The sequence below is a fragment of the Diadema antillarum genome, unplaced genomic scaffold, assembly GCF_040938485.1.
Source record: "Diadema antillarum isolate AM-2024a unplaced genomic scaffold, OU_Dant_1.0 seq00001039_RagTag, whole genome shotgun sequence".
Lineage (NCBI taxonomy): Eukaryota > Metazoa > Echinodermata > Echinoidea > Diadematoida > Diadematidae > Diadema > Diadema antillarum.
The window spans coordinates 809795-835078 of NW_027271870.1; the positions used below are offsets into that span (position 1 = coordinate 809795).

General features: G+C 39.0%; 1 protein-coding gene across 1 annotated transcript in view; it reads left to right on the forward strand.

Annotated features, from left to right (window-relative positions):
- The first annotated feature begins 4051 nt into the window (after window positions 1–4051).
- LOC139742949 (uncharacterized) overlaps window positions 4052–25284 on the forward strand; it is a 40469-nt gene continuing 19236 nt past the window's right edge. Inside the window, exons 1-12 of the mRNA XM_071653456.1 lie at window positions 4052–4349; window positions 8819–8860; window positions 9994–10160; window positions 10884–11000; window positions 11764–11905; window positions 13314–13455; window positions 14197–14396; window positions 16218–16509; window positions 17249–17560; window positions 19909–20141; window positions 23876–24367; window positions 25025–25188. Of these exons, the coding sequence (XP_071509557.1) occupies window positions 4203–4349; window positions 8819–8860; window positions 9994–10160; window positions 10884–11000; window positions 11764–11905; window positions 13314–13455; window positions 14197–14396; window positions 16218–16509; window positions 17249–17560; window positions 19909–20141; window positions 23876–24367; window positions 25025–25188 (2450 nt within the window). The 5' untranslated portion in view covers window positions 4052–4202. The remainder of the gene's footprint in view (window positions 4350–8818; window positions 8861–9993; window positions 10161–10883; window positions 11001–11763; window positions 11906–13313; window positions 13456–14196; window positions 14397–16217; window positions 16510–17248; window positions 17561–19908; window positions 20142–23875; window positions 24368–25024; window positions 25189–25284) is intronic.

The window sequence follows — 25284 nt, forward strand, 5'->3', positions numbered from 1 at the left end:
GGTCCCTGAGGTCACTCCAAAATTAAAAAAAAAAAAACACGTTTTCACTCCAAATTCACAACGATTTCACTCTAAATTCACTCTTTTCAGAAATTCACTCCTTCGTGAGTGAACTTTTATTTAAGGCACATAACCTTAAAGGGAAGAACAAAGATTTCATTCACAACAAAGTTAAAAACTCTAGATTTCTCTAGAAATCTAGAGTGGCGCACACATGAAGAGAAAGAGGAGGATGATATTATAAGGAGAGAGAGGGAGAGAGAGAGAGAGAGAGAGAGAGAGAGAGAGAGCTGGAGAAGTCCCAGCCTGTCGTGTGTAATGTTCACACATTCTGTTCTTTTGTGAGTCAACGCTGCTCTGGTGTGAAACTCGGCAAATTCATAACGATAGTATTCGGCTATTTATTTTGCCGCCAAAGTGTGGGGCCTTCGTGGGAGGGACGAGACAAAAAAAAAAATCTTTTCTTCTGATCGTATCATTAAAAACTTCACTGCTGTTTTTATCGTATCTTGACTATATCTGTCATATCAGTCATTTCATGATTCTATTTTTGATCGCCATAACGATCGATCACTCTGAAGATGGACTGTGACTATCTGTAATCATGATGCATTAGTGTCTGTGTTTGCATCTTTTTCTTTCATGCCAAAGCAAAATTCGTTTTATGATAACTTTTCGACAGAAGTTAAACGCAAATATCTATGTATTCACAGTGCTCATTGCATCCAAGGTCTCACAGTGTCATTCTGTATTGTAACTGAGTATTCTGTCACTGTCTGTATTGTGATTTTGTATGGTGATTCTGTATCGCAGTGTATGAAATAAACTACTTATATGATTAGGATATTATCATAAACTTTTTGTGTACACTTTTCTTTTGTCCTAAAACAAAGAGCAGGGACTCCACACACACTCACACACCATCGCACACACAAACGTCACAGAAAGACAAATAATAAGAAAGGAGCGATGTTTATTTTGCGTGGGTTTTCTGTTATATCTTCACTTTGTTTTACATTGTTGTTTTGTTTGTCTTTTTAATTCTAATTATCTATATACATTGAATACATTTATATACAATTTTTGTACATTCATTGTTGTCACGTATTACCCATTTTCACACCCGTCATTTTCACATCTATTTTCAACCTCTAATAGTTGAACTTCTGACATTTTTGTGGGTTGTACCCATGACGTTTTTACTTCTGAAATATTTGCATGTGATATCGTTGCCTAATCATTTTTACCTCTGACATTCAACCTTTGATATTTTGCCTCTGACAGACCAACCTGGCACTATGGTACACATCAAATTCAAATTCAAATCAAATCAAGTTTTCAACATCACAATGATACTATTTCTTAGTGTGTAATTAGTGTATATACTGGCACTTTATCTTATGAACAACGCAAAAATGAAACAAAATGGATAACAAAGTAATTAAGCATGAAATATATCTTTTAAAAAAACCCAAACAGTCGATGCTGGGCAATTTTTTTCAATCAGTTGCAACAAAAAGAAATACCTTACAGGTTTGTCAAATCATGTGTCATAAGACTGAAAAATCACCATTTCACATGAGATCGCAACAAACGTAACGGTCTTGACGAAAAACTAACGAGCAAACCGAGAAAAACATAATTATGTAGCATCAGAATTAGTTTCTGAATCCAGTATTGAAGTAAATATTCTTTTTTCTTTTTGATAATAACAAACGTCAAATAAGTTCCATAAACAACAATAGAGAGGGAATGAGAGAGGGAGATTAAAGAGTATAACAGGCATATTACGCATGGCTGCATGACGGTTGCAAAGAGAAGAAGATATTGAAGAGAAGATCCAGTCCAGATGATAAGTTAATATGATAAAAAAGAATATAATTCTACGAGTTCAACGATATGAATTTGACTGAAATCGGTTGAAAAATAAGGAAGTTATGAAATTTTGAAGTTTTGATAATTTCTCGTAGTTCTCGTAAGTTCTTGTACAGTGGGTATGAATACGCAAATGAGTGAACTAACCATGTCATACCCTCACCAATTTTGCATTGATCATGTTAAAAAAATATGAAGAAAATTCAATGTTTCTGTCATTGAAGTCTGAACCATGACGTTATTCTTGGTTGAATAACTTCAGAATAGTGATCAGTTAAACATAATGATGATTTGAGCCTCGGGCATAATTGCGTTTGAATGAAAAATAGGACATTTCACAATTTTATGCACAAACTCTGTGGTAAGTTGTGAGGGAATGACATGTTCACTTTACCATTTGCATATTCATATTGACTGTTCAAGAACTGTTTTCCCCCAAAATAGCGAAACTTCAAAATGGTGTAACTTTCTTATTTTTCATCCGATTTCGATCAAATTTATACAGATGAACTCGTAATATTTTCCTCTTTCCATTCAGACTAACTGATATTTGGACTGGATTTCCCCTTTAAAGGTATATGGTAGAGTTTCGGTTGAGATAGGGTTTCAGGTTTACAATTTTTTAATGGTATTTTTTTTAATAGTGAGAAACCTTGTATGAATAAATATGGAAAAGCATATATTCTAAGAGGAATTCAAAATTTATTTGACGAAATTGGCATTTAAAAAGCAGAGATATCCAAAACAAGGCGATCCAAATAAAAGATTGGACCCACCTTTTATTAGGATGGCTTTGTTTTGCTTTGTTATTGGATCTCTCAGCAATTTCAAAACGAATTTTCATCAAATAAACTTTGAATTCCTCTGCCAGTTGTAAGATCTGGAACATTTCATGAAGTGGTTACACACACACACACATACACACACACACACACACACACACACAAACACACGCACAGAAAAAACTGGACCCTCACCTCAACCAATATCATACCATCCTTAAAGGGAAATCCAGTCCAATTACAAGTTAGTCTGATAAGAAAGAGTAAAATATTACGAGTTCAACGGTATAATTCTGATAGATATCGGATGACAAATAAGGAAGTTATGACATTTCGAAGTTTCGCTATTTAGGGGGAAAACAGTTCTTGAACAGTCAATATGAATATGCAAATGGCAAAAAGAACATGTCATTCCATCACAACTTACCATATATTTTGTTCATAAAATTTTGAAATTTCCGGTTTTTCATTCAGATGCAATTATGCCCGAGGCTCAAATCCTCGTGTATATCTAACTAATCAATACTCTGAAGTTATTCAACCAGGAATAATTTCATGTTACAGACTTCAATGACAGAAACATTTTTGTTTTGTACACGATCAATGGAAATTTGTGAGGGTATGGTATGGCTAGCTCACTCATTTGCATATTCATATCCACTGTACAAGAACTGTTTTGCAGACATTAGCAAAACTTCAAAATGTCATAACTTCCTTATTTTTTATCCGATTTAAGTCAGATTCTTACCGTTGATTTTACTCTGTTTTTTTGTCAGACTAATTTATATTTGGACTGAATTTCTCCTTTAACGGAAGAGAACATTTGATTTGAGTAAGCGGTGTCAACATTGACATTTCTTAAGTATAGAGTGAGAAAAACCAACATGAATGAAAATATCCGATCGACGGTCTAATATCTTTCACACAAAAGAGACAGGCAGAGGAGCTGTAGGAGGCCGATGAAAAGTAGCAACAAAAGCGAAAGAGGGAGAGAGAAAGAGACATCCAGACAGACGCTGAGAGATAGAAACTGATCGCCCTCGTACCTAACCTTTTGTCAAGGCCCTCTCGATGTATGGTAAAGAGAGCCCAGCAGAGTTGGGTTTGCTCTCTCGCGCTCGGCTGGTCTCCCTTCGCCCTTCCGTTATAGCAATCAAACAGCGAGAGGGCCTTGACAAAAGGCTACGCTGTTCCTTGAATGGGTGTATAACATCGCACCTACTGCTTGTTTTCCTTGGAGTCTCGAGAACATAGAGGGAACAATATGGCGGGGGGGGGGGATGAGGAGTTCTGTAGGTCAAGAGTCAATTCAGTTGTCAGATGGAGAAACGTGCCTCATTTCCATCTTTGGCTCTGAACTTTATGACAACAATCATAACAATGATGGTCTGTCATCTTCACTGCGGGTCGAAGAAGCATAACCGATGATTTCACTGTTCCTCGTCCACGTTGTGACGCAGTTCGTTTCTCTACTTTTCGTCATTTCATGAGGAACCTTTTTATTCTTTTTAAAGTAAAGTGAGTTCTGGCGTTCCGAGTGCTACGATGGGATACCTGGACATTTTCTCAGGGATTCGATTGTTTGGATTTATCTTGGCTCTCCTGGTCGTGCAGTGCGGGGCGTCGTCTGGCCCGACGACAAGAAAAAGATGGGTCGCAATAGCTGAGCATCAGAAACCGTCGTCTACAGCAGTAAGAATTTCTTGGCAAACGTTATGAGTCTCTTCCTACCTCCCTGGTCTTAACGAGGAGAAGGGTCATGACACGTTGTATTGTTATAGTTTATACGTGTAACTGTATGTACTGCCACTATTTCTTCCCGCTGTCGTTTTCCCCCGTTTGTTTCAGTTGTTGCTGTAAATTGTCGTAGCTGTTGCTATTGTCGCTTTCATGTGTTGCTGTGATTTCGTGGCAGTGGCGGCGGTGATGGGGGGGGGGGGGATGTTATTTATGTTGTTTCTGGTTACATTGAAATACAATTCTAATGTGTGTTTTTTTTCTCAATAATGAATTTTGTTGTTGCAATACGTACACGCAGTCACAAGGATATGAACAATTATATTAGCATATATATGACATAACATGATGCTAGTGAAGAAACACGTATTGGGCAGAGGGCATGGTTCCATTCTTTTTACCTGGTTTAATCGTTTGGTGTATTTATCATTTATTTGGCAGTATTTCTCCAATCCTATAGTCTTATAATATTTTGACATTCGGTTAGGAATGTATACTCACCGGTTTCCCGGACCATAGTTCCGTTTTTTCGTGACGTTAAATATTAATAATTAATTTTTAACCGAGAAATCTGCCTCGTCTTATTGAGCAGAAGACTTGTTAATTTTAGAAAATAATGATTATGGGTAAATTTGCTACCCTAATAATTTATCTTTTCTACCAGTGGAAGGAAGACGTAAATTATCAAGGCATTGAACATATTACTCGTGATCTTCCTAGTGAGTATCCCTGTTCGGATGAAAGCTTGAGATATAATACTATGACGTACTTTTTCTCTTTTTTTTGCACATGAAATAGATTAGGCATTGAAAATGGTACAAACACAAGCTACTTAGTGTACACACGTGTTACAGTTCCCGACTATTTCATTATTTGTATAATGTATTATACACATGTATAATGTGTGTATGTGTGTTTGAGTGTGTAAACGCGAATGACAGAGACTTTTTAACTTTAAAGGGATGGTACAGTATTGGTGGAGATGAGAATTGGGCTTTTAACTTTTTTGTGAGATACCAAGAAAACACTTATGATATAGTACAGAACATACCATCTTAAGAGGAATTCAAAGTTTATTTGATGAAAATCGGGTTTGGAATTACTGAAACATCCAAAAAAAAAAAGGAAAACAAAACGATCGTAATAAAGTGTGGGTCCCACACTTTATTAGAATCACTCTTTTTTGGATATCTCAGCCATTTCAAAACCAATTTTCATCAAATAAACGTTGAATTCATCATAGAATTACATGCTCTTTCATATTTCATAAGAGGTTTCTCATTATCTCACCAAAAATGTTAGAAACCTGAAATTAGGTCTCAACCAAAACTGTACGATCCCTTTAAATTGTCATGTTGCAAGGCTGTGTACATGTACTTATTTCATGTGACTGTGCACGCTTATGGACGTCTACGGGTGGGTGCGTTGGCGTGTATTTTTTTCTTTCCTTTTTTGAATGGGGCTTATTATTGTTGTCACCACCAACCCCACCACCACTGCCCTGACTTTCAGAGTCGCCTTCTCGCGGAGACACCCCGGCCGTGGCGGGCTAACAAAGACGGGGGCGTGGGAAGGTACACACCTTGTGGCGCGATCTCTCACCCCGGAGTGCGAAGCGTCAGCTATGCTGGAGTATAGCAGTACACACTCCACTGGGGAGGGGAGGAGGGGAGGAGGCGTCTAGGAAGGATTTGGGACGGGTAGGCTATGGGGCGATTGGTGGGGTGACGAATAAAGATCAAGGGGCTTTGGAGTGCCCAAACTTTCAACGAGAATGGGATATGTGCTATACAAGGATCGTACTCCTTAGAAGGGACAAAATCAAATATTAACCAGATTCCACGCATGTATGAATAAATAAAAAGTCAAGGGTTCTGATTCTCAACTCATTGCAATGATACTTCCACACATCCACGTATTGTTTATTTTTTTCTCTCTCTATTTCTCTTGATCGATCGCTCGATGGATACAAACAAACATACATACATACATACGCTTAAGATGTAGCATTTCTCCATTATTTGTTGAACCGCGTATACAAGTTTGTCATACAACATTGTGTTTTATATAATTATGGACCTACATGATTTATGGGTTTAGGGCAATTATCTCCTGACAATTACCCCAGACCTTTCCCCTGACCGTTTTTCCGTTATGGGTCTGTTTCTCAAAAGAAATTTGATTTATGTATGACATTATGTCAAAGAAAATAGAATCAAACAAACAAGCAAACAAACAAACAATAAATTGTAAATCTAATGGAGACGAAATTGCTTTGTGTAAGCAATGTATGTGTATATACATCATAGAACTTAACCATGACTGGATTGTGTGTACAGGTAGGCCTACAATGATAACCCAGAAACCAATAAAATCAAATCAAGTCAAAATCTTTCTTTGGTCTTCATTCGTGATTGGATAAATCGATCACCTATCGCATGGAATGTGGGAAGCTGGCTGGAAAACTAACCATGAGTCTTTTTTATTAGACTCCGGGCCACTGACTCTTTTATTTGGACTAAGTGTTTCGGCCACCAAATTCCTCTCGACTTTGGTGTGAAAATTGTTACCCAGCAATGCGAGAGAGTAAATAGTGGCAAGCGACAGTGGTGTATGGGGGCACCATAGGTAGAAGACGACATTTCCATATTCTAACTATGGACAGACAAAAAAAAAGTACAAGATTTTGATTGAACCGCATGAGTTCATGATAGTATACTAGTACTAATTTCTTCAATCACTTTATGAAGATTTTTCACAGGTATTAAAAAACAAAGACAAACTTCTGAGGCAACCCATTTCCAGGCGTATCTTGATTTCGAAAGCGTTTCCTTAATGGCAGTTCAATGGTAAATCAATTCAATCATTTTATTTGTATCGTACAATAGGCGATGCATATAAATACAAAGTACACAGTGAAGAAGTACATGTTACAAACTAAAAGCCACAACAACAACAACAACAACAAGTATCAAGGCATTGTTCATTGTTGCCGGCATTATTTCTTTTCTTGACTACTTTAATTAGTAGTATATACTTTGTATTTTCAAAACTTGTAAATAGTGTGTCAATTCCCGATTATCTTATTTTTTTTTACCCCAGGAATGTCATTTCGGTCTGTGTAACAGAAAATCATTTTTATATGTATGTTTTTATATTCATATGTGATTATAATAACATAGCGTTTTTAGGTAAAAACTTGAATTATGTGTTACACATAATGCAGTATCATGCGGTTTCCAGTCCTTCTCTTTGAATATCGGCTTTTGTAAAGAGATCAATATTATTGACTTTCTTCACTTCGAGACGATTTTTGGGTCTTTCAAACACTTGAAGAACTTATGCCTATACTTCTTGTTCATCAGTCACCGTGTTCCGACAGCTGTCTTTATATCTCATGTAAATAAAAGACAGTCCAAAGTTTTTGTCCCTTATTATAGGTGATCCTCTTTGGTGTCATCTGAAATACCTTAAATATTACGATGTTTTAGGTTGATATGAAAATTTCATAACCTTCAAGTACTAACTCTATTACGTGGTTCGAGTTGGGATGTTCTTGTAATGACATTATGTGGATGGTTTTCGCACTCAACATTCTTGTAAGACTCGTTGAAACATTTTCCACTCATCCACGTTGTATACACTCTAGTGCAGGGGTGCAAAAACATGGAATTAATTCAAAAGGTAAGTTATGAATTCGATTTGAAAGAATGTCCCGTCAAGTGCAATAAAAAAGCTTTATCTCTTTGATCAATTGTTTCATCTATTATGTTTAGTTAACTTTCATACGTTCACTTCGGCTATTTTTCCGCGAGAGCCACAAGGCGAGAAAGGCAGGTTAGGACATTGTGGTAAGTATGAAAAAAAAAAGTTTTCGAAAAATAGCTCGTCAAATAAAGTTTGGAAGTGAAGTAAGATAAGCACCGCATTTGCTGGTAGTCTCAATGTCTGTCCGCATATCTGTACGACGGTCAAATTTGCCATTTAATCCTTGACATTGAGCCAGCCCTAAAACTCACCTGGCCCACGCTGTCAGCACTTCACTTCGGCTTGGTTGCTATGGATACCCGTACGTCCAGTTAGATGCAGATGACAGAGTAAGCTTGTTGAAATGGTCCTCTCATGACAGGGACACGAGATGAATAGATGAATAGTATTCCAAATATTTGTAGGTTTGCTTGATATCGTAAATGGAACACGTGAAGCCTTAAAGTTCCTCTTTATGTCCGATCTTGAAAAAGCTAAAATCTTCCCCCATCATTTTTGTGAGTTATTTTTTGGTAATGTATATCAAAGTCAACTTCGATGTGATGTGGAATTGCAATGTTAACGTCTAGGATCAATAGCTTCCTGTCTTATTTCAAAGATTGATATTTTTCTACTCTGCAAAATTTTCTCTTTTATATCACACATTGTTTTTCCAGCGAGACTTCATCAATCGCGTTCGCAGACAAGCGGTGGAGTTGGTGAGTATTAAATGAGAAGTTGCGAACAATATGGGCCAAAAGTTCCTGAGGTAATAAACTTTGTAATAAACTTTTAAATTCTGTATTTGTTTGTTCATTTTTAGGCATATTTATCGAATCTGATCATCATTCCCCAAAAGATATCTGAGATACCCGCATAATGGAAGCATATAGTCTCTTTCGATCATATAAATGTATCTGTATATTTGCCTTTTTTTGTATGATCATAGAAATGAACATAATGTTATTCTTTTCTTCTTGTGTATCATTCAAATGCAGGTCCAATTTCAGACATTACTTTGTATATACTGTTGAAAAAAAAATGAAAATAAAGTCTGAATTAAACTAAAATGAATTGAAAACAAGAAATGAAATACAACTGTGGTGGCAAACCTGCTGGTAAATGTTAAAAAAAAAGACACCAACAAATTGTTACAGTATGATAACTTTGAAAGTAGCACTCATTGACCAAGATTATTAAGAAAAAGCATTCTTTTTCTTCGAGGGGGAATAATAAAAGATATGCGTGCCTTCAAAAAGGCTGCTTCAAAAAATCACGTCTTTTTTAGAAACACTTCATAGTAGCTTAAGATTACTTTCCGAAACAAAATTGGCAGTAGCAGCAGTGGGAGGAAACGAACTGTTAGTTGTCAGTGGCTGCAGTGGTGTCTATACTAGTGGTAGCACTGTGGTTGAGTATTGGTTGTTGCTGCAAGAGTTCTGAAGTGTCCACGAAGTAAGAAGTAAGTAGCGTCAGTAATAGCAGGAGGACGCGACGAGGACAAATTGTAGTTGTAGCAGTAGTTCTTTTTATAGTAGCAAACTGGTGGTAGTGGTAAGCAACGTAAGAAGAAAAGTAAAACAACCCAAGGTATTGTAATAGCATTCACAGTAACCTTTCCAGGGGGTTGTTACATTGGCAACCCCCTGTTTTGACAGTCATCTTTAAAGAACTTTTTCGCGCCTTTGATGGCAGCCGCTCGTTAATAAGTCACCTGAAGAGGTCCATCTTAGGCATAATGACAGCCGTAGATTAATATCACAGTTTTCATAACTATAGCTTTAGCCACCCTAGTAACCTTAGAGTCATCGAAGTTTTACGGTGGCTTTCATCTTTTGTCCTACATCTGCAGACACCCGTCCCTCCGGAAATGGTCCGATTTCACGCCGAAACACGAATCGCGGTTCGATTCGCCAGTACGACCATCAGGGCGTACATCCGGAACCCGGCCGGAGTGACGCAAAAGCTCTCCTTCGATCTTCTCTTGCCTCTCAACTCTTACATATCCGACTTTGCCATGTAAGCATTGTGTGCAGTGGCAGATCAAAAAAACAAAACAAAACAAAACAAAACAAAAAAAACCCAGCAATTAAAAACAAAAGAAATAAAAAGAAAAAAAAAATGAAATGAAAGCCGGAAGTGGCACCACAAAGATTAGTTGCGCCCCCGTTACAGAATTCCAGGATCCGCCCCTAGGTGTGTATGTGTATGTGCGTGTGCGTGTGCGTGTGTGTGTTAGGGGAAATTTTATACAACAATAATACCAGTCGTTTACAGGAATGATTCATTATAACTATTCAATTCAAAAAGGTTGTCTATTTTAGTTCGTGAGTGTTGACTAAATAAATAGCTAAATCTCTAAGGGGATTAATCTGCTATAAAAAAAACCAAAAAACTTGCGGACCTGATGATGTTGAGATTGAAGGAGTCCGTGTATCACATTATTGCAAAGTGAAAAAAAACTGACAAAGGTTTCCAATTTCAATTCAATCATACTTTATTTCCATCAAACGTAGAGTGATACATAAGACAAAGTATACATTTATCAACTTATATTGTTGAGAAGTTTCTCTTTTCTTTCAGTATAATAGGTGAATGCCCTTATCTATCAAAGTTAACAAACTTTACTCTTAGTAAAGTAAACTCACTTGAAAAAGAATCGGTGTTATACCCTAAGAAGTAATACATATTAGGCATTGAAAGAAACGAATGGATACAAATGATGTCTTCTTTCCTTTTTAGGACTGTCGATGGGGTTCGATATCAAGGTTTTGCCATCGATCGATGTATCGTCAGCGATCTATCGCAGCCGTCCGATATTTCTATATCGAGTATCGACATGATGGAATACACAACAGGGTGAGTTTGAAACCTTGAAAAGGGGACCCCCACTTAAAAAGGGAAAGCTAAGAGAATTGATGACAAGCACAAACAAGCAAACAAACACATAAAACATTAGCAATCCGTTATGTTTCTACTATTCCATTTTTGTTTGTTTGTTTGTTTGTTTACTTGTTTTTATTTCATTATGCTTAAAAATGGTTTTACCCCAGAATTTTTGTTTTATTTTGTTCTGGGGAACTAATCAAAACTTAACGCCCACGCAAATTTAATGAGATGCAATGTCATGAAGATGATTACGTCATGATTCAGCCCCCACTGGTTTGACAAACAAACTTGTAACTACTTTTCATCACTGAATGATTAGATATTACTCTAGTAATTCATATCCATTCGCATCAATGTTGCTGAGTGTTTCTTCTTCTTTTTTTTTTGAGTTGTAATGATTTTACAATGGCGACTTGAAAAGGATTTTACGTTGATAACTTATCCTTCATCCATGCCGGAAAATGAAATGTGTTTAAACCAATAAAGGTGTCACGATATCAGGTGATGTCAACACCAAGTTATCTCATTTGCACACCGTGATTGGTCTAATATCACCACGTGAAAGCTTTCACAACTTTTAAAACTTTTGTCGAATATTGGCCTCAAATTTCACTTTTTTATATGTTCATGATGTTTGGATCTATTCATTTCAAAGCGACAGTAAAATACCACAAAGAGAGGAGATTTTCCCTTTAATTGTACCATCATTGTTGAATTCATTTCTGTCTTTAAGGGGGCAAGAAACGCGGAACCTGTTCACAGTGACTGTCAACACTATTCCACGTGGAAACGTACAGATTCTTGTCCAGTACCAAGAACTTTTGGAGCGACAGGGCGGTTGGTATACCCAGCGCATTAGCATACGACCCGAGCAGGTGCGTTAACAGTCAGATCATACACGTGACAACGATATAAATGACTTTCATTATAAATTTACATACAATGTACATAATACATGTATACATTAGATATGCATACTCTGATACATACAGACATACGTACATTCATACATACATGCGTACGTTTGTATACTATAGCTATATCTTTCTTGTTATATGTTTGTTTACCTTGATACTCTCATTTTGGTGTGCATTAACTTCGGTACTCGTTATGATCTCTTTCTTGGTACACACAACTATTTTAATCCCTGCCCTCAATCTTTCTTTTTGTCTATTTGCCTATCTATCTGTCTGTCTATCTTTCTGTATACCTATCTATCTATCTACCTTTCTTTCTCTCTATTTACCTATCTATCTTTCCATCCATCTGACTATCTATCTGTTAGAATTGAATTGGCCTCTAACGATCGTTTAAGGTGTCAGAGATCATAGACCTACTGTAAAAGAAAAGAATCAAAAACTTCCACCCACTTCACTTCTATTGTCGTTGAAGACATGTAAAGTGTGTAACGTGTAAAAGTATTCGTTGACATGAAGCAATATACTTGATAACAACAGTGCAAAATTAGTGACGAGACATGCACAAACGGAGATGATAAGGAAGTGTAACTTTAACCGTATGAGCCACAGACAGTCTGAAAAAGGTACCTGTAGGACCAGGGAGGTGGGACAGAAAAAAAACAACTCCCTAGTAGGACACAGCAATCATGGCACTGTTAGATTCATCGACATCATATTGTTGAACGAAGTTGAACGAGAAGACAAACAGGAGGAGGAGAAAGAAGAAGAAGAAGAAGAAGAAAAAAGAAGAAGAAGAAAAAGAGATAGTATAAAGGATAACAGTGTAGGGCTTTCGCGGTCGTAAAAAAAGAAACTTACTTGATGAGGGGCACATAATTATACTTTCATCGTAAATGACAGGATCTCGCAGTGCCGTTTCCATCATGGATTATGTCTCTTTCACCGAAGCCTTAGGGGACTGTACAGTACTGGTTGAGGTGAGGATTCAGGTTTATAACATTCCGAAGTGAGATAATGAGAAACCTCAGCATGTAATTTTAAGGAGGATTCAACGTTTATTTGATGAAAATTGGTTTTCAAATGGCCGGATATCCAAAAAAAGTGATGATAATAAACAGATAAAAGGCGACAGGCCTTTTGTTAGGATCTCTTTGTTTCACTTTGTTTTTGGATATCTCAACCACTTCAAAACCGATTTTCATCAAATAAACCTTTGATTCCCCTTAGAATTGCATGCTCTTTGACATCTCATAGCGTGGTTTCTGAATATCTCGCAAAATATTAAAAGCTAATTCCTCACCTCAACCAGAACTGTACAGTCCCTTTAACATCACATCTGTTCGTGTTCTCTCTATCTTGAAAGAGCGTGTACGACTTCCGAATCTTCGCTGCCGTGACTGAGCCGCAAGGGATCGTGCGAGCGGAAGCTGGTATCGATACACGATCCTACACGGAATCGGTATCGACTCTTCTTCCCTACAGTATGGCTGAACTCGCGCTATCGAGTAGGTATTGAATTAATCTTACGCATGGAATCTTAATATCAAACTATTGATGATAGAAACGGATACGATTAAGGTCATAAAAACATACTTAGCCACTACATAATGCCAAAATGACTTACTTAGACCAATTATCTTGTCATCTTGATCAATTGGACGACGATTACAATAATCATTATTCAAATTCTAAAGAAATCAAGGGCATGATGCAGATAATGTTCCCAAATGGGATAGTGAAATAGTTTCTAACTTCTGTTCGGGTAAGTCTTAATTCGTCACCTCGTATCAAGCATAATCATTCATGCATTCAGTAACGGATTATCTATCAGTCAGTTAAATTCAATTCAGTTCAGTTCAAATTTATTTCGTTTTTCCACAGTTATTCATAGAACTGTATAATGTTACCAAATGTAATCATTATCATAATCATATGCAAAATACTCTTCAAAGAAATGCTCCTGAAAGTATACACACGTTGTCTTTGGAGTATTTTTCCTTCAAATGATGCCCATTTTAGCAAACAGGTCGATTGTATATGAATTAAATAATACGTATTCTTTTCAAGCAATGGGATCATTGATTAAAAAGATGTTGCAGAACATTCTCCCGAAGCATGTCAATGGAAAAGAGAGCCAGGAAGTGAGAGGGGAAAAAATAAATCCGATGAACATTTGCAATATTAGGCAAAATTAAAGGAAAACATAATTACAAGGTATCTATATGTTTTCTTTTCGATGAAATAAGCCGCTGCCAGCACTAGAGGGAAGGTGTACGATCTCGACGACCAACTGCGTGCGATCGGATCGACAAAGGTGCGCCTCGATTACCGTCCGACTGAGCGGAAGCAGAACGAGTACGAGAACCGAGGAGACTCTGAAGGTATCTATGGAGACTTCATCATCCGGTACGACATCGCTCATCGACCGGGCGTCGGCGAGGTGCAGGTAGGAAAAATGTTCCCTGACATTATTTTGCTCCTTCGACAGTTGCCCCCATGAAATATCTATCTTACCGTCTTACCGGTCCCTTGACCGGGCGTGGTCGTGGGGGCGCTGCAATGACGTGGACACCAGTCTCCTCCATCTTTGTCTATCTTGGGCCAATGCCTGGGACTCTGCAAAAGGTTTTCCAGTCCATTCTGCGATGTTGTCAGCCCATTTCTTCTTCTGTCTGCCTCTTCTTCTTCCCCCCGGGACTGTGCCCTGCAGTATGATCTTTGAGAGGCCGTCTGATCGTGTGACGTGGCCATACCACTTTAGTTTCTTCTTCTTGACGATCGTGAGGAGGTCTTCGTAGTGGTCAATGGTTTGCCTGATGGTTTTCAGCACTGATTCATTTGTGACATGATCTTTGTAAGAGATGCCGAGAATTCTCCTGTAACATCTCATCTCCACTGCTTGGATCCTCCTCTGCAGGTCCGCTGTTAATGTCCAGGACTCACATGCGTACAGGAAGATTGATGTGACCAGAGTGCGCAGTAGTGTAAGTTTGGTCTTCAGACTGATCTTCTTGTCTTTCCACACTGGCTTGAGTTTGGTCATTGCTTTTGCTGACTGTGCGGCTCTTGAAATGACTTCAGTGTGTGAACCCTTCTCATTCATGATGGCTCCCAGGTATTTGAACTGGCTCATCGCTTCGAGCTCCTGTCCGTTCACTGTGATTTTGTTTGTTAGAGGTTGACTGGTGTTGGTCATCAGGTTCGTTTTCTCAGCGTTGATTTCCATGCCAAACTTTGAAGATGTGTCATCAAAGCGTTTCACCAGTTTTCCAAGCTCTTCCTCTGTTCCGGCGAGGCCATCGATGTCATCTGCAAAACGGAGGTTTGTGATGGTCCTTCCTCCGATGCTGACTGTGCCCTGGTGGTCAAGAAGGGCTTCCGTCATGATCCTCTCAAGGAAAATGTTGAAGAGCGTGGGTGACAGCAAGCAGCCCTGTCTCACACCCACTGTTGTCTGAAACCATTCCCCAATATGGTCTTGTACGAGTACTGCACTGGTTGCTTTCGAATACAGTTGCTGGATGGTCATGATCAGCTTTTTTCCCATGTTATATCTCTTCATGGTGGCCCACAGTGCGTCGTGCCATACTCTGTCAAATGCCTTTTTGAAGTCTATGAACACATGGAAGATGTCTTGTTGATGTTGTGAGTATTTCTCGCATAGAACTCGTAGATTGAAAATCTGTTCTGTGGTGCTTCTTTTGCTGCGGAATCCTGCTTGCTCCTCGGCTATGATTTCTTCAGCCTGTGGTTTCAGTCTGTTGAGGAGGACCTTCAACATCACTTTGCTGGCGTGGCTGATGAGGCTGATTGTTCTGTAGTTGCTGCACAGTTGAAGGTTTCCTTTCTTTGGTATCTATCTATCTATACGCTAAGCCAAACATCAATTCTTCCCACAAACATAACCCTGAAATCTAATCCTAATCCTCACATCAAACTGAACCTAAAACCCCATCACAACCCTAACCCTAAGTCCGTGGAGAAAATAAGACCAGAGCAACTATCGCAGAAGCAAATGTCATGTCACCATGAAAAATGATAAAAGGACCTGTCTAAAAGTTCTTATAAACTTCACCCTCACATACACACCATCATGATACTAAACGGTGCAAATTGGACGGCTGATGATTATACATTTGCGTGTAAATGATAAATTTGCTTTCTACAGGCTATCAAAAGGCACTGTATCTATTGGTTTAGAAGTGTTATTCACCCTTGATGTTACGATGCAGATCTCCTCTTTACGATACAAATTTGCCTTCTGTAGACCGAAGGAGTCAACTTCGTGCACCGCTTCGCCCCTGTGACCTTCGACGCCGTCAACAAAAGAGTGGTGTTTGTTCTCGACTTTAGCGCCTCGATGTACGGCAATAAGATAAGGCAAACCAAAGAAGCGATGAACACCATTCTGGACGAGATGAGTGACAGGGATTTCTTCAACATCCTACCCTTCTCCGACTACGTGTACAAGGATTGGCAACGTGACCGGATGGTGCAAGTCAACCCACACAACGTCGCAAACGCCAAAGAGTACATCAAGAGATTCAAGATTAAGAGGGGTAAAAACTAAGATTGGATAGCGAAAACGATATTTTAATGGGTATGAGAGTGGAAACCCGCTCCCATTTTTAAGATGACTATAATAATACTTAAAATAAATGGATGGTGTTGATGTGATCATCCCGTCGTACTGCAGCTCTTAACTTATAACGTTTTATGTATTCGACACTCTCACCCTCAGGATCGTCATTTTATGATTTAAACAGAGTGTCTGTGGCTTTCTTCACAGTGGACAGCATGACAAGAGAATATATTGCTCCACTGGTCTCTAACCGCTTTAACCTTGTCCTTACGTATTGTAGGGCAATAGACACAGACAAAGCTCGTTGGTGGATTGTACTTCCAGGAGTGCACGCTTAGATGACATTCAGAATACTCCTCTCTTACAATACCAAACAATTAACAGTCCAAAGAACTATCTCAACACTTGGAGAAAAGCTTTTATTTCTCTCTCTTGCCCTGCTGATTGGATAAGGAGAGTCAATGAAAACATTTAGAAGAATCTCGTCATACCCGTTTTAGTTAAATAGGTATATGGGGGCTACATTTCTTTCTCTTCCTTACTGTCTTCACCATTGATTGTTCACCTTTAATATGCATGTAACTCGCTGTAGTATCATGTTCCTCTATGCCTCAGAATAGGCCACTTGATCGATGAAGTAATAATCAGTCCTGTGTATTTTATTGTCATCCATCCCCCCACACGCACACACACAAAACAAATCAATACAAATCCAGGAACCAACCTGAACGACGCCCTCTTGGATGGGTTTCGACTCCTGGAGACCACTGGCTCGATGAACTCCAGCACCCACAACCCGATGGTATGCATCCTCTTTCTCCTCACCGACGGCAAACCCTCGGAAGGGGTGACCAGCTTGTCCGCCATCGAGCGCAATGCCCAGCGAGCCAACAATGACCGCTGCTCGCTGGTCACCCTGGGCTTCGGCAGGTTGGTCAACTACAACTTCCTGGTCCGACTGGCTCTGCAGAACCGTGGGATGGCTCGCAGAATCTACGAGGATTCTTCTGCTGCCGGACAGCTACGGGGTGCGTACAATAATATGATGCATGGTTTTTGTACCACTATCTCTCCGCTAGATATGGTTGAATTTCTTTGCCATTGATATCGCATTTTGGTTTGTTTCTTGTTTGTTTCATTTTCCATCTGAGAAAATGGCTGGATGGCTAATTTTTAGTTGCTGTATATAGGCTTGTATTCCGTGAAGCGGGACCACTTCACCGGATTATGCACCCTGCTCTTTGCGATGAATGAATGAAGTGGGACCTTTCACGCGCATGGGTTGTGACTCTCTTTCACACGAAACCTCCATTTTAGGCCAAGTAAAAAAAGAAAGCAGTTTCTCGTCCGGGTTTTTTGAGCAAGGCGATGAGGGAGGCCCTTACTATTTGATATCTTACTATTTTTTTCGAGGATTGTCAAAATGAAAGTAATATGTGTTTCTCGTCCGGTAATTCTGAGAAAGGTAACGAGAGAGGGCTATACTATTTTCTATATCCAATTTATGAAATGAAATATCACTCTGGTAGCTGTGTTATGAGAGACCAGGTCCCAAAAGTATGTCTTGCCTGCACTCTGTGCATAGATATAATATGTACCATACTTGAAATGAAACTTCATGCATGCAAAAATACATTTGCTTTTTCTTTCCACTACGTACACTACAGATGTTTATGTCAAGGGAAAATGACCATCTTAATACTGGTATTTAGTGTTAATGGCATTTCTGATACCAGTGACAGTGTACTTGCAATTCTGATGTATTGTGCTATTAATTGAATCAGGTATAAAACATTCTATCAACAAATGTACGACTGAAATAAATTCCATGATATATTCAAAACACTGCTTTATTTATGGAATCATTGGTGTTTGTGACTTTTTGTGTCCACACAGATGGTATGTATCTGCATCTCTTCACAGCACAATTGTAGCACATTCAACTAGAAACTGGCTGGTACAATTGCAGATGGATGTCAAAATGATACTGATATGGCATTATAGCATTAAACATTTAAAGATGTTTCTTCATGTTCTAAAAAGACATTTGATAATCACTCATCATTTGGATGATGAATGATTGTATCAGTGTGATACGACTCACGGCCGTGTCCGTGAATTTACATAGTAAAGAAAAGTATCCCGCAGAAATACGAGACAAACCAGAGTCCGTGGAAAAGTTATTTATTTTGTAGATACACCTTTTTAATAATTCTACATTTGCTGGAAAAGCGCATTCATTTTCTCTTCAAAATAGAACAATACATCGCCGTCAGATGCAACGTTACAGAGCAGAGTGTTTGGGCCTCTACACATTCGAATGTGTTCATGCGTGCGTGCAGACGGCTGATAGATCAGGGGGATGGGGACCCTGACAGCTGCAGACACGCATACGTATACGCGGCCAGCACGGCCACTGCACTGGCACCGTACCTTCCGACACTGCACACACATGCACATAGTCACAATGACATGAAAATGTATAGTTACATACAAACTCGATACAATCCTCACAAGCATTTGTGCAATACAATTCATCCGCTTAAAATATGAGAAACGGGGAAAAATACGAGCAATGCGCGAAATATGCTTGGAATATCAGCGATTGTTCGCAAAAAATGTTGCCGCTCTCGCGTTCACGACGATACCGAGTGCGCTGTACATCACAGCCCAGGCCCGCGCGCGCCGCGCCCATCCAACTACAGTTCGACTGCTTTGTGGGTCATTCTTTCTTGCCGAGCTCGCAGTGTGAAATGCGTGCGTTATTACATACGCACTATGTACAGAAGCTACAGCTGTACTCCAGCTAAGCAGAGGACGCAAGGCGTAATTAGAAATGAGACATCACGATTGGTAGGTGAATTGTCGATTTTGTTTTTTCGGCGGCCGAAAAAATAGTAAATATCAAAAAAGTTGATGCGGGCGGGGAGCGGGCTGGGACGAGAATTATGAATTTCTTGGTATTTTCAGCGCCATTTTGAAAATAGTAAATAGTAAAAAAATCGATGCGGCGGCCAAAATCGATGCGCGCGAGGACGAGAAACTGGTTTCTTTTTTTACTTGGCCTTATGTCCAGTCCGAGCGACAGAGCGTTTTTCTTCTTACCAGAGAGGACTACACGTTTACACAAAATATTGCTCAATTAGACTCGGGAATCGAACCAAGTCCGTTTGATCTTGAGGCAGACTCGCTCCCGACTGAGCCAAATCACCGTGCACCTTTCATAGCCACGGAATACGACTTTCTGTACCTATCAAAGTACTTAAAACGAATTCTTTTCGGATTCTGTTCAAACCAACGTACAAAAATTTGACCTACCTCTTCAAAATCGAATTTTGTTACTCTCGATTCAATTTTCACGTTCCCATTTTGACAGGTGTCTACAACGAAGTTGCCACACCCTTGCTCTTCAACATCGTCGTGGAGTACCTCAACAACGCGGTAGACCTGAATTCCGTCTCCACGCTGACCTTTCCGAATTACTTCAACGGGTCGGAGTTGGCCATCACTGGTCAGCTGACGTCGGATGACCTTCGATACTTACCCATCAAGATTACGGCAGTGGGTGCCAACGGGGTTATCACATTCCAGGAGGACGTGAACCTAAGGGTATGTATCCAATGACCAACGTTTCTAATCATTTTGTGAAGATATTGAGTTGAAGACTTAGTTAAGGTTGGGCGCAAATACCTGGCACGTATTCCGTTGGAAGTGGATACGTGATTAAACAGCTTAACTGACTTTTTGGAGGGTTTAAGTCCATTTCAAGCTCATTTGAGTCGAGTAGCATGAGTCGTCTATTTTTGAGTCAGTTTTATTTTGTCTTGTGTATCATAATACCATTATCATCGTGTTTTTAAAAAACTGGTATTTAGATTTTGATCGAACCTGGCAAAATTAATCACTGGAGTTAAAAAGTCATAGTTATACAATGAGGGTGATGCTTCATGCGGGGGCCCCTAGGCCCGAAAAAACAATATCTTAATTGTTCACAATCCTTAAATTCTTCTTGAAAAGTAGTGGCTAGAATCTGCGAAAACGTGGCAGAAATCACCTGGTGATGGTGTCCCCGGTGGGGTCATCCGCATCCCCAAATTTCAAGATTATTGAAGTATCGCACTTTGCCTCGAGTGGAGTGCCATAAATGTATAAGATGTGATGGACGCTACACAGGTGAGCGCATAACCTAGTCTCTAGTCAACTTGTCCTATTTACACATAGGTACAAAGTACAGGGAATTATGTTCCTACATGGCATTTCAGTTTCATGGCAAAAGCCTAAATGAAGCGAAATGCAATAATGTGTCAATTCTGTGATCATCTGGTATTTTACCGTTACGGTTTGAAACCAAAACAACGTCATAGGATTGAGGGCAACAGATTCGTTCTTAACAATAGCAATCAGTCATTTACAATGCCATAATGTATAATGTTCTATAAGCATAATGCCTTCATAAGTGTGTTGATAATAATGATACTGCGCTGCAGACATTGTTTCCATCATAATTCACTTTTCATCATTATTATCTCTCATATTTTTTATTTGATTTGATTTAATTTGATCCGATATCCACTGCAATGCACTCTTTGCACATACTCACTATGCACCGTTCATTTTGCACACAAAAATCTAACAAGAACGCTCGAAGGTTAGAGATGCTTCAGGTACGTATTGATATCAGTTACACACCTTTGTACGCGGCGAAACTTCTTGTTATTTTGCCTTTTTATCACACTCTGATGTCTCAGTTTGCTATCATCCTTTTCAACGCCTCAAGCACAAGTGTCTATCTCTCGAATAGATGGAAGATTGAGCACTCTGCGTGTTTAATGTCAAATCTGTTTTCCTTTGGATTTTGTAATTTTGTGTCTGTGAAAACTGCACCTTTAGCAATTACTAGAATGCGTCTGTCTTACTTCTTATGAACAGAGTTGGCCACACTATATGTGGGATGTTCATTAACTTAGATCCACGATAGCTTGAATCTGAGCTTAAAATTTCAAGGAATGTTGTTGCTACTGCTACTGCTGCTGCTATCGAGTGGCTGATTTGGGCATGTCATTTTTCTCCTTAAATGATCTGCATCTATCATGGAAGCCGCCGTTGTTTTGAAAAAGAAGGGATTTCATCTGCGTAGAATGGCTATAGTGACAAGTACCGTGATGATATTTTATCAAGACAGCAACAGTATGTAGCTATTCTGAACCCCACTGAAGGTCTGTCAAACGTTGCCAAAAGATCACATTAGTACTTTATTTAACATGAAATAGTATTTCTAGGTTACACGGGATCTTAAACATGATATGAATGGCAATAAGAATAGTTAATATTTTTAGAGCGCCTTTTCCATTGGATACAAAGCGCTAGATTCAAAGAGATAGGGTTAGGAGCTTTCTACAAAGCTATCCTTTGAAGTGTACCAACCCTTAATCTTAATCACAATTTGGGCAAAGTGTTGATGTGTTGGGAAGTAAACGTCTTTGGAACATCACCACTGAATATTATGCACATGTTATATATTGTAATTTTCTGCCTTGAGCCAACTTCTATATTTGAATTCTGTGTCGCCTAGTAAAAACAAATGCCTGCCGACATTTTAGCAAACAAAAAAGATAAAGAAAGAATATAGGTACTAGCATAGGAATATAAAAAACCCATAACAAATGAAAACGCCCATCACTATTCCGCATCTCATAGATTCCATTCTTTTCATTTGCTTTATTCTTTTGGTTTTTAAATTCCTCTTTCAAATTCTTCTCCTATTTCTTCTTGCTGTTTCATCATAGCCGGTGCAGTTTCTTCTCTTTCTTTCATCTGTTCCTCCTTGTACCATCTATATAGTATATAAGCGTAAAGATTTGTAGACTTTATTCTTCATATTTCAGTAATATTTTCAATTTCGAAAAGAATTTCGTTACTGCATTGCTCCGCTTCTCAATCCATTGTCTGTTTCCCTCTCTGCTGTTCTTTGAGCTGTATAAGAAAGTATAATAGAATAAATCCCAAGCTTTGTGTATGTTGCACTGAGCAATATTGGTATCAATCAACCAACAAAAAGAAAAAGAACATAAGATATCTTTTGAGGAGGCAGGACATTTTAAAAACAAACACACGAAATCCCCTTTCCAGCCTGAGCGTCCAAAGTTGAAAGTTCTCAAAACGATCAAAGTCCGCATTACCAGAAAGAGCAAGAAAGAAAGAAAGAAAACCCTGTCTACTCTCTCGATATCGTTCAGTTCCTTTTTACTTTTATCGTGCTCGAAAATGTCTACTCCTTTAAGCAACGCGACTTCACGCCTCTCTCCAAAGTCATCTTCACTCCCTAACACATCCAAACTATAAGTTAATTTATCTACCTCAAGTTGTAGACCACTGAGCTTTCTTCATCGATACCGTTCTCTCACCCGAAAGTTGTCCAGAGACCGGAAACGCATTTCGTCGTTTCGCATTTTTCGCGACATCGTCGGGATGCTTCCGTCCAACCGAAGATTCGCGCTGTCGCTCATGACAACAGGACTGCAGGTTATTTAGCTGTGTCTTTACGGCAAAGTATAGTTGAACGTCAAACTTCACAACTCCTGAAGATGGGATTATAATACGAGTATATATAACCACTATACGCCCGCTTCTGTTTCTTTTTTCTCCTACCAGTGATCAATTATTTGTCAAAGTCTCTGGCAATGTCCACTTTTAACTTTTAAAGCACAAAATAATGTCCTTATCATGTTCTTTGTACATAGTTAAAGTTTAATTTGAAACATACGCAGGGAATGGGTGACTAACATCTTTCAAACTAAACAACATAATATGGGAAAGTTACTGCTCAAACTCGGAACTGCTCACAACGGGGCACACAGCTAACTTAGGAACTAAACCTGATAGGACCATTTAAGCAGTAGTTCATGGGATAGTATTCCATAGTACTTTACTATAGTCGCACTTATTTCGTAAGCGTTCCGCAAAAAACACTTTCTTCTTTTCTTCGTTACTGTTTATTTTGTGAAAAAAAAATGTTGTGGTAAATAATACATGTATTTGTTGTTAACAATTGGAGGAAAGACAACTATGTCCCCAACAATACAACTTTTTTTTTTTAAATCAGTGTAGTGTAAAGTGTGCGTACGCTTTCTAAACAGCAGTTTCAATTTGATTGGGGAGATTGGAGATTAGTTTGAGGAGTCAAGAGGTTAAGCAATCAATATTGTTGAATTAGGGTGCAAAAATTGTTGATTTTTTTTAATACGCTATTTTAGATATGGTAATAACAATTTTTTTAATATAAACGCACATACATCACTCAATAACTCGACTTTACGATATCATGTTGTATTTTCTTCAACCAGAATCCACCATCTCTTAATGACGAAAATGTACCGCCCAACTTTGTGGAACGGACCTACGCATTCCTGACAATGCGCGAGCTCTTCGATCGTTATCGCTTGGCAGATGATCCTATGGACCGGCGAGCTATCGCACAGCGCGCTCGTGAACTCGGGCGTCGCTACAATCTCCTGACGCCTTTGATGAACATGGTATTGTCACGCGTGCCAACGGGCACTTCCGGGTCAACAGGAGGCGACAGTACGGTGACCGTATCACGGATTACTGAAACACGCCCGAGCGGTTTTGAGTGGACGATCAACGGTCCGCTCTACGGACGGGTTGGGGAAGTGGCGGCTGGGATCGGCGGTGCTGCCTGCGCCCTACCACTGAGGCAAATACAGACGACAGAGGCGCCTACAACGACCAGGAGGACCACAACTACGGAAGCCCCTGCCACGACCACGATAAGGCCCACGGATCCCCCTGACGAGGAAGACGGGCAAGACGGCATTGTGAGTTACATATACCTTCAGAAAATGGAAAAGAAGGAAAAAATATCACGAATAGATAGGTAGATAAATAGATGGCTAACTTATTAGACAGATTTATAAGATAGATATGTTTTGTTCACAGAATAATGTGAAATCCTCCAAATCTTTTACAGCGTTTTGTTTTGTCTTGTTTTTATCAGGCAATGATACATCGAGAAAGAATTAATGAACTACAGGAAGAGAGTTGTGTCTAAGTTAGGCAGTGAAACAAATGGCAAAAGTACGGATAGATTTCGACGAGTCAGACAGAAATTCGGTCTGTGTAGGAGAGGGACAAGACGCTTTAAATATTCATAATGTTTCTGGTATTATTGTGAGGTGTCACTTCGACATGGTATTAGATGATTGATAGATAGGCCTATTCAAAATTTTGTAGTCTTCGCCCACCTTTGCTCAAAATTTCCATGAATAGTATTCCATAGTACTTTACTATAGTCGCACTTATTTCGTAAACGTTACGCAAAAAACACATTCTTCTTTTCTTCGTTACTGTTTATTTTGTGAAAAAAAATGTTGTGGTAAATAATACATATATTTGTTGTTAACAATTGAGCCTACCGTAATTACCAAAGAATTGAAAAAGATTTTCTTAAGGTGTTTACTAAAATTCATCATCAGGCAAATCCAGTGATTTTAAGGAGATACTACGTCGAATCGGACACAACGGAGCGCCTCGCAAGAACGAGGATCGAGGCCGAGTATGAAAACGTGGACAACCGAAATCATCCCATCGAGTTCAGTCAGCAGGTTCCTAGCGGAGCCTACATATCCGACTTTAATGTGTGAGTGTTTGAGTGGACTTTTAATTCTATCAGATGGATCAGTTGCTGTGGAAAATGTATAATTCTTTACAACATGGGACTTTAGAATCTATAAGG